Consider the following 14,636-nt stretch of genomic DNA (forward strand, 5'->3'; position numbering starts at 1 on the left):
GGCCAGTGCGGTCCACACACCGGCAACAGGAGAGAGAATCGACGCAAAACCGGAAGTTTAAAAACTTTAACAATTTATTAATCTTATTTTCCAGTAAAATATTCACATAATGTCCAAAGAATGGAATGATACAATGTCGTTGGCTAATTCCACATAAATATTTAAAATCTAAAAACTCCAGAGGATCATCAGACTGAGTAGAAATTTGATTCTTCAGAGCAAGTATTGCTTTACTATTGTCATTAATCCAGTCAATAATATGACCAATAGCCTGCAGTGTAAACAGAACGCTTGCCGAGTTGCTTTTTAAAAGATGCTTCTGCGAGCCGTTACCGGTCAATCCAGGAAGAAGATGTTGTTGAACTGCGTGGCGCAGAGTTTCTTGACCTCTTCTGCGGGGAGGACAGAAAGCAGTGAGTGAGGGAGAGCTTTTCACTCGGAGGGTATATGACACACATTAGTACCTTCATTCTTCTAGCATAAAGTTGGGAATAAGTGATTATCTGCCTTAATGTTGATCTGATTTCTAAGAAGCCGAGGCAAGAAATGTCAATAAACTACGAGAGAAAAAGCCTGATATGCCACGGACCTCAGTGCTATTTACAGAGAAACACTGCTTCTTCGGCCCGAGAAAAGCTCAAACCCAGCACCCAGAAGGCCCGAGACACCCCCAGAGAGGGCCTCAGGGGCACAACTTCTAAAACCTTGAGAACTCTGATGCAAGCAGGAAACTCCTGCTGCAGCGTGACCTGCGGACCAGGTGCTCCCACCGCCCCCTCTCATGCTTTGACTCAATGCCCATTGTGCTGAGCACGGCCTCCCTGCAGTTTCTAACGCACACACTATGCATGTGTGTGACAGAAGGGAGAAATGGAACGTGCCCTCGGAGATACCCGCAGAGAGAAACGCACACCTAACTCTGCTTACAGGTGGCAGGCACTTGGGTGCATCCCCACTGTCCACTCCCTGCTCTGGTCTCCCGCAGAGCCGCCTCGGGGCTGGGTGCAGGGAAGGGGACACACCCTTGCCTCCTGGCCAGCACAACCGCCAGGGTCAGTCAAAGCAGTTGCTGGGATGACAGCGTGCGGAGGACCGCTCTGGCTGGAGCGGGAGCACAGACTGGCCGTCAGCGGCTTCATGAGCCTGGCCGCTCTGCTGTGAAGCGTGTATCCTCCCCACGGAAATAAGGCCTGGCTCAGCCACAGGATGGGCAGCCACGGGATTGTCTCCTTTGGCCACTGTCAAGTTTGCCGTGACACAGGCAAGCTTTTCACATGCTTTCTTGAGGAACAAAGCTATAGGTCTCCAAGCAACGGAGGCATCTGCTTGAAATCTCAACAGTCATGCTGTTCTATTGAGCACGTGTCTCAGTACAATGAAGACAGTGGTGTTTAAATACCAGAAGCATTAAAAGTTGCTTAGATACCAAAACCTATTTACCATTTACTTCAATCAGGTTTGCATTTTTTTGATTCAAAATGACATAGAGCTCCCGCTGGTCAGACTTTTTCCCAACAACCCAATAGTCACTCATGGCTTTCACGATGATCTCCTCGTCTTCGTCCACCCTGCAAGACAAGAGGTGCGAAAGGCAGTGGTTTATTACACACAGGCAGGCTGTGAGGAGCTACGCACAACGGGAACTCTCAGGGTCTGAGAAGTTCGGGAGTCCCGTGGCTTTGGGCTTAGCGGTGGGTCTGGAAGCCCAGAGGCGGGGGCCGTGAGGGGCCGTGGTCACTGGGCTGTGAGGACGATTCCCTCAGCATCTCTGCTGATCGGCAGGGGCCCCTCGCCGGAGCGGCGCTCAGATTACCTGGTGAAGTCGCTGTTGATGTCGCCCAGAATCTTCATCAGATCCGGGTGAACAGACGTCAGCGATACGCTGGGCGTTTTCCTCATGTGGATCGTACTTTTCTCTGCCAAGTTCATGTGGTTGAAGTAGATGAACTTAAACTGGGGCTCCTTCTCAGACCTGTGAGGACAGCAGGAACTGTCAGCATTCTGAAAAGTCCTCCAAACTCAGATCCGTGCGGCCGAGCCCTGGACTCCCAATGGCGGGGCCTGCCAGGCGGATCTCCATGAAGGTGTGACCGCTCCTCATTGGTTCGTGCTATCTGTGAGGCATCTAATCTGATGGAATTTTCCAGAGGGCTGAAGTGTATTGTTTAAAAAATAAAAATACTTAAACGTTTTATGATTTTTCTCAATAAAAGTATAATGTCTTTATAAATGGCAATCAATTAAAATAAAAAATAAAAAATAAAGGCAAACTAAATGAATACAGACCATGTATCTCCTGGCCCTGTTTTTCTAAATAAAGTTTTATTGGAAAAGGGCCACACTTGTTAATATACTGCCTGTGGCTGCTTTCACACAAACAGCCATTGAGGGGGTGTAACCTACACAGACATGAAATCCAACGTACTTATTGTTCGGCCCTTTTCAGAAGTCTGCTGGCCCGTTAGGAGAGTAACATCTCCTTTATCCCACTGAACTGGGAACACGCGTGTTCGTGTGTCAATCTGCCACAGAACTGAAGCTCACTACTGGTAACCAGCAGCACTGCACCCTCCTGAGTGGAGATCAGCCTTTCTGATGAAGGACGATGCAGCTTCAATTGCTGTAAATGAGTGGTGCTACCCCACTGCCCCCAGGTCAGGGCCTGTGGCTTCTCAGGGTCCTACCAGATAGCTGGGCCACTAGATGCAGGGCCTCCTGCCCTCCCTCACTGTGCCCTCAATCAGTCTGGGGTCTGGCTGGCAGCTGAGCGGCCCTGCCTCTGAGGGCTCAGGGCCTCTGCTTACATCCGGGCTCTGGACGAGTGGGTTATTACTGTAATACTATACATCTAGGCAAAGAAGGCATGTGAGAGCTTAGTTTCCAGGAAAATGAAAAGAGAATTCTTATAAAAGCAGAATTGTTGTTGTTAACCCTCACACAGGGTTTTTTCCTCCATTGGGCTGGTCGAGTGGGATGTGGGGTGTGGGTGGGCTCTCACAGGCCAAGCCCACGGGCACAGCTGGCACACCTCAGTCCATACACTCATGCCACAACCAGGACAGAGCCCGCCCAACCATCGGCGTGGGCAGAAACTCGGGAGCAGCTCCCCAGTGGCCTTTCAGACAGGACTGGGGGCTCTCTGCGGCTCTCTGGAGCAGAGGGAAGCGAATGAATACTGTCCGTTTGTTTGAGGAGACCTCCCTTCCTCTCCCAAGCCCCGCTGCATGCTGGGAAGGAAGCACACAGTGAAGTACTAACCCAGACACTCTCTTGTTGACGTTAAACTGCTCACAGATGTCCGATGCCAGCACCGTGAGCTGGGGCCCCACGATGCTGTCCAGTCTCCGGCAGAAGTCCAGCGTGGGCTGCACGGAGGCTGCAGGGAAGGCAGAAAGCAGTGAGTGACCGTGTTCTGGGGTGAAAAGGTCACTGTCCACTTTACTGTCTTAACAATTTTGCTATCTTTACTGAACTATGGATCTGGGGGATGAAGCAATTAAATGATCAGATCTCCCTACCCCCTCCCCCCCCCAATAGAAGAGAAACAGAAGAATCAAAACTGTATTTAAGATGGAAATAAACAACAAAAGCAAAGACCTGGCTCACTGAGAATGCTGACATTAGCATGTGCTGTGGGTGGTAAATGGGCTGTCCATCCCAAGTCAACCCAAGAAGGTCGAATATTTAACATTACACAGCACGGATGGGCCACGTCCGGGACTCTTCAAATGTGACCTCATTTAATTGGCAAAGCCCCCTAGACAGTGCCTCTGTTCCCTCCCACAGCCGGGGGCACAGAGAGCCCAGGTCCTGCTGCTACAAAGGGAAAACGAGGACTCGACTTCCCTCGATGCTGCTAATGGCATGTTTACTGTGTAGGGACAGGACACAGCGAACTGCAGACAGACAAGGTCTGTCTGAGGCTGGCGTCAGACACAGTGTGTACCTACCATCAATCATGAAGCACACAGCTGCGCTCATGGCCTGGGAGGAGAAAACACAGCCGAGGTTACAAGGCGGGACAGAGGGAAGGCTGCAGAGCGGACGCATGTCCTAAACGCAAGAAGTTTCATCAAAAGGTTGATGGAACCCTGAGGTTTCAGCAGGGCTGAAGATACATATTACTGCCTACTGGAAGGGCCGAAGGCATTTCCCCAAACCTGAATTTACATACGTGATTGCTTGCTGCCAGAGAGCTGAGGGCATTTTAATCTGCAAGTTATTGCCTCCTGCTGGCCAAACACCTGAACAGACAAGGCAGTTCCCCCAATCTGACAATGCCTACTGTATACTCAACCTTACCTTTGATATGTATATCTACTTTGCTATAGGGCAAAATGTGGAAATAAAAAAAGCCCTGAGTCCAGAGATAGGAGAAGCTTCCTCTGGCTCCCCCATGGATTACAAATTTATATTTCTAGTCTCTTTATTAAGTTACGCGCAGCACCTTCTCCAGATTCCCGAACCCTTCTACACGCTGGAGAAAGACCCCGGCATGGAGCAACCTGGCTGGACTCCTGATTGGACAAATCACCTTTAGAAAGGTATTTTCTGGCCAACTGGAGAAATCTGGATATGGAATGAGCACTAGATGAGATTAAGGAAGAACTGAGACTGTGCCTACAGAATGAGCAAGTCCACATCTGTAAATCACACGAGGGCAGTACTCAGGCAAGTGTGGGCAGGCCTGTGCCGGGGGCGTCCAACCAGCACACAGGACGCCAGGCCTCGGACAGTTACCCTCTCACAAGTAAGGAAACGCCTTCCCAGGAGCCGGAAAGGAAGGCACTATTCCAGGAGGGCACCCATGTTGAGTGTCACAGTAACGTTCACGATCTGAGAACATGTAAGAGATTTGCACACGTACCCGTGGACACACACGGGAGAGTTACTTTGGTGTTAACCTGGAACACTGGAGAGAAAACAGCTGTTACCTTATAAACGATGAGATGGAGGGCTTCGTAAGTGTCATCGGTATTTACAAAGATTTTGGGGAATCTGCATTTTGCTTCTGGATCATTAAGGTTCAAGGGTCCAGTCAGAAATCTGAGAAGCAAGCAAGAGATGACTCGATTAAACTAGAAAAATTATAAACAGGAATATACAGGGTGGGTAACAGTAGGTCTACATTGTGAGCATGCAAAACACTGAGTTCATTCTTATTTATTTTTGCATTAGTTTCCATATGAACAACTGTAAGTCTACCTTGCCCACCCTGTATATATGGAGTACATTCTACTTAATATGCAGCCAGTTTTTGGGGAAACTAGATACTATTTAAAAAACACCAAATCAGAATACAAAGAAGTAATGGTTCTAATTCACTGGAAACAAGAGAATTCCTTTGTTGATCATCTATCAATATATATAAAAGCCTAAGTGACCGAATGGTTGACTGGTTGCTATGATGTGCACTGACCACCAGGGGACAGATGCTCAATGCACAGAATTGGGCTCCCTCTGTCTGGATCGGGCCTGTGGGGATCGGGATGAAACCAGCTATCTGACATCCCCCGAGGGGCCCCAGATTGTAGTAGGGTGCAAGCCAGGCAGAGGGACCCCCATAGGTGCATGAATCCGTGCACCGGGCCTCTAGTTATCACAAAGCAGCACAAAGGTAATTATGGGTTCATGATTTTATCTTTACCAAGGAAGATGACAAACTCCCAATACCGCACACTGAAGAACAGAGTCCTACCTTCCATAGTGCTGAAGATTTCCTGGCATTTCTGCCCTGATGGGAGAATCCCTTCCTGCCAACTGTGAACAAATGGGTGTTGAGAAATGACTTATTAGATTGTCTCCTTTCACAGCTTTGAAAAGCAGTATTCATCTACCAGCTGGCTCTGTGCCACTTCTCTACATCAATTTCCCCACTCCTTCCACCCAGAAAAGAGGAGGCTCACAGACACAGAGAACTCACTTTAACCAGAACCGTCACAACGTAACTTCCCTGCGCCTAAATTCCACATCCAATTTAGTGCTTTTAGAGCAATGACCGAAATCTCCCACGCAGTCAGTGCATCCTAGCAATGACGTCAATTACTCCACTTCACCTTGTCTCCCCTGTGGGAACACTCTCTTCCTATTTTCTAGATGTGGCAACTGAAGTCCACCGACAGTCACCAGTGCACACCAGGCTCAAACCCAGGCCTCTGCCTTCCGCCAGGGCGTCATGCCTCCTCCTCGACTTGTATTTAGAGCACGTTCCTAGTTTCCTTTGCTAAGGATGTACTATTTCAATACGCATAGAAAATAAATAAAAAACACCCCCAACCCAACAGTCATACCAGCTAAACACCTTGTTACTCTTCTAAAAAATGATATGAGAGCCGAAACTGGTTTGGCTCAGTGGTAGAGTGTCGGTCTGAGGACTGAAAGGTCCCGGGTTCGATTCCGGTCAGGGGCATGTACGTTGGGTTGCGGGCACATCCCCGGTAGGGGGTGTGCAAGAGGCAGCTGGTCGATGTTTCTCTCATCGACGTTTCTAACTCTCTATCTCTCTCCCTCTCTGTAAAAAATCAATAAAATATATTTAAAAAAATAAATAAATAAAAAATGATGTGAGGACTGTTGTCAGGAGATGCGTGCTTGCTGGGTGTCTGGCTTACAGCACACATTCAAATACAGTCAATCAATCTACTCAGATTACCTAGAGAGGAACTAAGCGCAGGACCAGGTCCTTCTCAAAACCTTGCTCTCAGCTTCTTATCAAAGACATTTTTCTTGTTCTAAGTCATGGCTTTAAAAATCAGGGAGAGGGAGGGAGAGAACCAGAGTACACACGCTCCTGGGCAGAGAGGAAGCTTTTATGGGCTAGGAACACTTTCACTCCCAGTACAATTGAAGCTACAGAAGGATGCTGGGAGAGCTGCGCAGTTATTTCAGTTCTGCGCAGGAGGTCGGGAGAGTAAGTACCAGAGTGGGAAGGCTGTGTGACATCTACTCCAAATCAGATCACATGCTGGAGATGAAAAGACGATGGGTAACCACTGCTCTGTCAAAGGTCCTGGCATTTTCCGAATTCCCAGAACCCGACCTAAACACCGGTTCTCCCTCTACTCAGTGAACTGCTCCTTTAAAAACATGCCTTTGCTGTTGCCTTTGTGCGTAACAAAATGAGAAGAGCTGACACATGTGGCTCCCTGTGTTAAGTGAAATACAGGTAAACAGGTCTCACTACATATCACATCGATGATGTAAAATAGATATCGAAGCTGCCCTAGCCCCATGTGCATGTGTACACACATACATGCAAACATGCACATACCTACCTCCCCACCTATCTACAGAGAGACATTAGCACCCAATCGTACCTCGGGTTCGATATGCCTTGGAAAGAGGGACGTGGTGAGGTATTTGTATAAAATTCTCATGTCATCTTGTTCCAATCCACTCCTGAAACAGAGAAGCACTGTCAGAGGCGGCTCCACGCGAAGGCTCATCTCCTCTCCCACAGAAGATCGAGAGCCTCCTGGACTGGGAGGCTGCAGAGGGAATGTCACGCCTGCGTCCGGCCCTGGGCCCTGCTGAAGGCCACGCACTGCCCGGGCCATTGGAAGTCAGCCCAGGACCAGATTCTCCAGGACTCTGGGGAGCATTAGTGACCACAATGCTCCCCTTCAGGTGGGAGCTGTCGCGTGGCTCGGCTTCTGGCCATGCAGTGGCATGTTCTTTTGCTCAGCTGTATTGGGCTACAATATATTATTGTAATTAACGTAACCAGTTTCTTTTTATCTTATCTCGGCTATTGGAAACTTCTAAAGCGCCTGAGTGTTGTGCTTTATACTCTCACCATCCAGGGCTGTCCTAGACCCGAGGGCATGGAGTGGAAACGCCCTATAAAAGGAACTGGCAACATTCCTTAACTGCTGACCAGTCCATGCACCTGGGCTTTGTTTTTATTATTGCACTTAAGATGTAATGCTAGGCCTTAAGTCCTTCGGTGCTGGCTTTCTGGGTAGGACATTTTAACAAATTAAGTTGCAGCCAGCAGTTCAGAGCACAGGACACCAGCAGGTGCCTCTGCTTGCAGAGGGGCGAAGAGGCGTGCCCAGTTATAGGGTCTCCACCAGCCCTGACCAAGCAGCTCTCCATCCAGGATCTGCCCCCCACCCCTACCTGCGCTCCCCTCAGAAACAAATGAAGTAACGCTCTGTTAGTTATGCCAGATGGTACCTCTGGGGGCAAGTTCTTTTAACTGTACGGCAATCTTCAATGATCTCAAAATACAAGTTTTTAAAACACCAAACAAGAGTTCCTTCCTTAGCACAGACAGACAACCACACGAAGCCAACAAAACCCTGCGCTGCCGGCCCAAGGAGTCCGGACTCCACCCACAGGAAAGAGCCCCTCAGGCTAGAAGTACAGTGTTCTCAGTCTCTCAAATAGTTATTTCAAGGAATTTTTTCCCCTTTAAAAAAACAGAACTTTCCTTCCGTTCAAAGTGAGTCACCTGTGTGCATGCAATGCTACTGCTTTGTCGAGACTGACTGCTCTTTCTGGTTTATGGATCTACTAGGGGCCCGATGCACGAAATTCATGCAAGAGCAGGCCTTCCTCCCCCCGGCTGCCAGCACCCTTCCCTCTGGCACCCAGGGCCGGGCTCCCCTCGCAGAAGGTCGTCTGGAAGGACGTCCATTCTAATTGGGATATTATGCTTTTATTATTACAGACTAGAGGCCCGGTGCAGACATTCATGCACTGGGGAGGGTCCCTCAGCCAGCCTGCACCCTCTCGCAGTCGGGGACCCCTCGGGGGATATCCAACTGCTGTGGAGGTGGAAGAGGCTCCCTCCACCGCCGCTGTGTTTGCCAGCCATGAGCCAGCATCTGGCTGAGCGGCGTTCCCCTTGTGGGAGCACACTGACCACCAGGGGGCAGTTCCGGTGTTGAACATCTGCCCCCTGGTGGTCAGTCCGCGTCATAGTGACCAGTCGTTCTGCAGTTGGGTTGATTTGCATATTAGCCTTTTATTTTTTTATTTTTTATTTTTTTATTATTTTTTAAAATATTTATTTTATTGATTTTGTACAGAGAGGAAGGGAGAGAGATAGAGAGTTAGAAACATCAATGAGAGAGAGTCATCAATCAGCTGCCTCTTGCACACCCCCTACTGGGGATGTGCCCGCAACCAAGGTACATGCCCTTGACCGGAATCGAACCCAGGACCTTTCAGTCCCCAAGCCGACGCTCTATCCATCGAGCCAAACCGGTTTTGGCCATATTAGCCTTTTATTATATAGGATAACTGTGTCCGGTGTTGGTGTCATTGCTAAATGGGCTTCCGTTGTTTTGCTCTAAGACCTCCACAAGTGCTCTGAGGGATGCAGCCACCACAAGGCTGCACACGACACACGGCTGTGCATGTCAGTAGAGCACACCCAGCTTCTGGAGACGGCACCCAGTTATTTAACTCGGGCACTTCCGTCGGCAGAAGCACTGTCAAGAACAGGGCTGTGATCACCCAAGGCACAATCCTCACTTAGGATCAGTTTAGTCCAGAACTCAGACTTACTGTCTTATATACTGGAATATAACATAATCCAGCCAAGATCAAAAAGCATGGTCAGCTCTGATTAACTCAACATACCTAAGGCATTTATTTATAAAAGCATTAAGCCCTGAAAAGTCAGTTCAGTAAGGGGAAAATTCTCCTAAAAAATAAGCCAAAAACTTTAGACAAAACATCATCTGAGCTCTGGCCGAGCAGCTCAGTTACTTGAAGCGTCATCCTACACCAAAAGGTTGCAGGTTCAATCCTGGGTCAACCACATGTACTAGAGGCGACCAATCAATGTTTCTCTCCTTTCTCTCTCTCAAATCAATAAAAGCACGTTCTCTGGTGAAGACTAAAAAAAAAAAATAAAAAAAAAAAATAGTCAACTGATATCTTCCCATGAACAGCAATAATATCTAATCCTATCACAGCCAACACCAAATCCATTCAGGGCGTACGTACCAGATGAGTTGGTCATTGTAGAGAAAGGCAGTGTATTTGACTATACTCAGGCTCTCCTCCATTCTATTAATAAAGGACTGGATTTTCAAATAAGTCATTTTATCCAACGGGAAGAAGCTGATTCCACCAAAAATGTCGAGTAGATCGCATGACTGCAAATGCAGCGTTTGCAAATACTGTAGGAAAAAATAAGACATAACGTTTATAAATAAGTACACTGAATGTAGTCCTCTTTCACAATGGAAGATAATTAGCCCTGATTAATGGTACAGCACAATCACACATGGCAACAGCACACAGACAAGCCAGCCAGCAGGTGCATCACAGGTAACCGGAAGTGAAATCAGTACCAATTTCAAAGTATAACGTTCAAACACACTCATTCATATTTCCTTGGTATTGTGTTTTCTCTCTCTGAAGCATTTAATTCCTTTTATTAGTGCTTCTCAAATTAGGTTAGCCTCATTTGTGACATCACGGATACACTCAGTGACTTAATGTCTTACATCAAAATCATGTTCCAGGGCACGTGGCCGTTGTGCCAGGGATGGGCACAAGAGCAGGAAGCAGGAGATGGTATGAAAGTGAATAGTTATGGTCACTGAAGTGAAGAACAAATAAGTAATTCACAAAAATATAATAATTCAAAAATAGGTTATTGAGGGTTGAGGTTGGGTGAGATACGCAAAATTACATTCGCAGTGAAAGAGAATGGCAGCTACGTAGGGACATTCACGCATCACTGGGAAAATCACACTTATCGCCACTGCTGTGATAAAGTCTGGGTCACAGCCAAACACTTCTGGCCCGTTACATGAACAGAATCAATCCATAAGCGTGCGCAACTCAGTGAAGCGTTTACATTTTGCTAACCAACCAACCCGCCGTACAGTAAGTTTACTTTTGATAAGCTCTCTGACGGACGCAGGAGGACGGGTGAAGCCGAACCATGTCTCAAGATGCTTAAAGGAGCTGTGCACCAGCACTGAGACGCTCCCACCTACCAGTAGGTTAGGAAGAGATTCACGCGCAAGTCTAATGAGTTTCCTCACTGGGCAGGGTCTGCCACAGTATATCTTAGGCTCTTTGCCACTTTCAAGTTCTGGGATTTTTGTAGGAGAGAAAGTTGTCTCTATAGAAAGGTCTATCTGGACACGACGAAGATTGTAAATAAAATTCAAAATACTTACCCGATGGAAGAATTTCTCTAATCTTTCTTTTAGGAGCTTGACACCTCCATCATCCATGGCTTTCATAAATGTCCCATTAAAAAGCTAAGGGTGCAGAAGGTTTTAAAAAGTCAGTTTCCCATGCCCTTCAATCATCCGGTATGACAAGTTCTTCTTTTACTTTTAGCTTCATGAATCTGACTTACTTAATTCCCCAGTCCCTTTTAAATATAGAATCTAGTCACATGAGAAAGGAGGAGTTAGAAGTCACCAAAAACTAACACGCTGTTAAGTGATGTGATTTTAATGAAATCACCTAATTGTTTTGGGCACATTTTGAACCTCAGCTCATACCCACTTTGAACTTTACATAAGTATCGTCACCAGATTTCTTAAACCAGACAGTGTGCATTTTCCTCAAGAACTTGGACTGTCTTGTTCACCAATGGGGACGCATTCCTAGTACAAGGCCAGGAATGGAGAAGTGCTCCGAGCTCAGTGAGTGAGTGTATGTACAAACTCAATACTGTTTCAGAGGTCCCGTAATTTCCTCCCCTCACCCAGCCATACAGTCACCATGCAATAATGTAAAGAATTAACAATTATTTTTAAACAACCCCTGTCAATGGGGGTAACTGGCTAGATTCAATCCAGAAAGAATGTCACTCTTACCTTGTACATGCTGTAGCACTGCTGGAGCACGGAACTATAAACCTTGTCCTGCAAACAACACAGACACAGCACACGTCTCAAATAGAAAGGAAATTCTATTACACGGTAGGTAGAGGTACAATGACTGTTGGCAAAGCAACAAAATGTTTATAAACTTGATCCCACAATAGTTGTGTGCTGAAAAGAGAGGTATTTAAATTCATGCCCTAGCTGGTGTGGCTCAGTGGATAGAGCATCGGACTGTGGACTGAGGGGTCCCCGGTTCGATTTCAGTCAAGGGCACATGCCTGGGTTGCAGGCCTGATCTCCAGTAGGGGACGTGCAGGAGGCAGCCTATCAATGATTCTTTCTCATCATTGATGTTTCTGTCTCTCTTTCTCCCTATCCTTCCTCTCTGAAATCAATAAAATAAATAATTTAAAAATAAATAAATATATAAGTTCAATTATAAAGCAGGAAGCCTGATTGCAGGCGGGATTTACACATGGATGATGAGTAGAAGGTATGAATAAGACATGGAACATCTGCCTTTGCATAAGATTGCACTAATGTAAACAGTAGATATAAAACCTCACCTGTGTGCCCTGAGGAACTTCTGCAAAGCAATGTAGCTTAAAACTGGCCAAGAAAGTCACCCAGCATACTTAGGAATAAATGTTTTTCTAAAAACATGAAATAAAAGAATGACATTACCAACAGCTCCTCCTCTTGGTATTCAACAACTGGTTTTCCATCTTTACTTTGCTTTTCAATGATAGGATTCCGAACAACCTACACAATTTGATAAAATGAAATTATACAATGAACCAACCATACGTTTTAAAAATTTCCCCTAAATTTAAATATCTGAACCTGTCACAACAAAAACACACTTCTTAAAACAACCCTAAGAGCAAATCCTGAACAGGAGTTGAATTTTTTGCAACCAATCTTATTGCAATTTTACTTTGATGCTATGGCCAGAGGACTAAATCCTTAACAGTAAAGATCACTCATAACTTTACAATTTCAAAAAGATGTGCTGTGCATGTAAATACCATGACCATCCAGAAATTTTCTTCTGGTTCATTGAAGAACTGCCTGTTCTTCTGTGTGTGTAAAGACTTCGCGGGCTTTGATGGACTGAAGGTCCTACAAAGGCGAGAAGGATGTGTTGGGGACAATTCGCCGGCGTAAGCTGTAAGAACTCGCTGAGCTCTGCAGAAGCACGTTGACAGGCATTACCTTGTAAACTGTACAATGGCTTCACATAGCCCGACATTTCGAATCTTCTCATTCTTCTCTACTTCATTTGGATAATAAAACAAAATTTTGTTTTCCTCCTACGTATGAAGAAACAGTACCACAACATTAACATAAAGCATTTTAAAAATCTTAGCTGTTGGAAATGCTGTTTGATGTCAACATCATATATGCTAAAGGCAAAACAAAAACCATTCCCAAAGCAAAAAAAAATAAGTGTCCATGTGCAAAACGCTCATCAGACTGAAAGACAATTGTGATACTCATTAAGTCACACGGCAGTGAAGTAGCACTAGGCAATTACTCTGACACTCCGTCTCCGGAGTTCTTTCCTCCGGCTCATTTGTAATAAATACACTGACGCTCCAAAGAAATAAGCGCGTGCGCGTGCGCGTGCACAAGCTTACACCTCCCCGCGAACCAAACCCAGCAGGTCCAGGGACATTTAAACAGCCTTTACAAGGACTGTGATTTCCTGCTCCGGACATCCTTTGAGGAAGCCGCCGTCCCCACCTAAAGCACCAACAAACACAAAACTCCTGGAACTGGTGCATTCAGTAATTTGGAAATCTTTGCGAGGGTCCTCCCTCCTCCCAGCCTGCAAGCTCGCAGGGCTGCGGTCCGCCGCTCTCCCGCGCTGCTAGGTCGGGGACTTCCAGGAACAAAGACAGCAGCTCGATTAACCACTCAACCACTCAATTAACCACCCCAGGACCCAAGCAACGAGAAAAGACTCAACCCGTGTGCAGCGATTCACCCGACATTTCTTCCTTCAATGCCCGGGCACTGACCCGGGAGCCGGACAGGCTGCCAGCGCTGTCAGTCCCCGCCGGCTCCCGGACCCGGGCGCCCCTGGCACTTAGCGGTCCCGGCAGAGCCGCCGGGGGAGGGCAGAGGGGCAGGTGCTCCCCGGCGCTGGAGGGCGAGGGTCACCTCCCGGGCGCGCCCGCCGCCCCCGCCCCGCCCCGCCCCGCTCACCTCCCCCTCGCGCGGCCCGAAGCGCGGGTTGTAGATGAAGAAGCTCAGCAGAGCCGGCGGGAGCTGCTTCTCTTGGGCCGCCCCGGCCGCCGCCGCCGCCATCCCGGCCCGGCCCCCGCCTCGGGAGCCTCCCTCTGCCGGTCCCAAGACGGCCGCCTCGGGGAAACCGCACTTCCGCCTCCTGGCGGTCGCCCCGGAAGTGGTCGCAGTCGGCCCGGAAGTAGAAACCGCAGCGCGGCGTCCCCTCAGGCGCACCTGAGAGGGTTGGTTCCTGGGCAGGCGTTTCCTCTGTGAGAGGTAAGGGGAGGGCGGCTTTTTGGGTTGGTCTGCGCCCAGGATTCCGGCCTGGGCCACGGGGACGGCCGCTTGTTGAAGGCAAAATGGACGGAGCCGAGTCCGGGGTAGGAGGGAGCGCGAAGGCGCCAGAGACGCCCTGAGCTGAGAGGAACTCGTGCGTGCGTCCCGCTGGAGACGGGCCGTCTTCGTCGTCTACAGCCTCGCCTCGAGCATATAAGGTGTTTCTTGCTTTTTCTTTTTTCTTTTTTTTAATTCCAATTTGAGAGACCTCAGGTGACCGTGGTTCAAACCAAACCGACGGACTTAGCTCTTTACCCA

General features: G+C 47.9%; 1 protein-coding gene across 1 annotated transcript; it reads right to left on the reverse strand.

Annotated features, from left to right (window-relative positions):
- Nucleotides 1-56: 56 nt before the first annotated feature.
- CCZ1 (CCZ1 homolog, vacuolar protein trafficking and biogenesis associated) lies at nt 57-14,226 on the reverse strand. The gene is made up of 15 exons (XM_084886186.1): nt 14,022-14,226; nt 13,026-13,123; nt 12,839-12,932; nt 12,495-12,572; nt 11,802-11,849; nt 11,151-11,234; nt 9,961-10,136; nt 7,317-7,398; nt 5,699-5,760; nt 4,935-5,046; nt 3,951-3,984; nt 3,259-3,376; nt 1,814-1,972; nt 1,441-1,568; nt 57-392 (listed from the first exon to the last, which is right to left on the reverse strand). The coding sequence occupies exons 1-15, from the start codon at nt 14,121-14,123 to the stop codon at nt 337-339; spliced, it is 1,431 nt and encodes a 476-aa protein (XP_084742312.1). The 5' UTR covers nt 14,124-14,226; the 3' UTR covers nt 57-336.
- Between the last annotated feature and the right edge of the window lie 410 nt (nt 14,227-14,636).

This window comes from Pipistrellus hanaki (genome assembly GCF_964339955.1).
Source record: "Pipistrellus hanaki genome assembly, chromosome: 5".
NCBI classification, from domain to species: domain Eukaryota; kingdom Metazoa; phylum Chordata; class Mammalia; order Chiroptera; family Vespertilionidae; genus Pipistrellus; species Pipistrellus hanaki.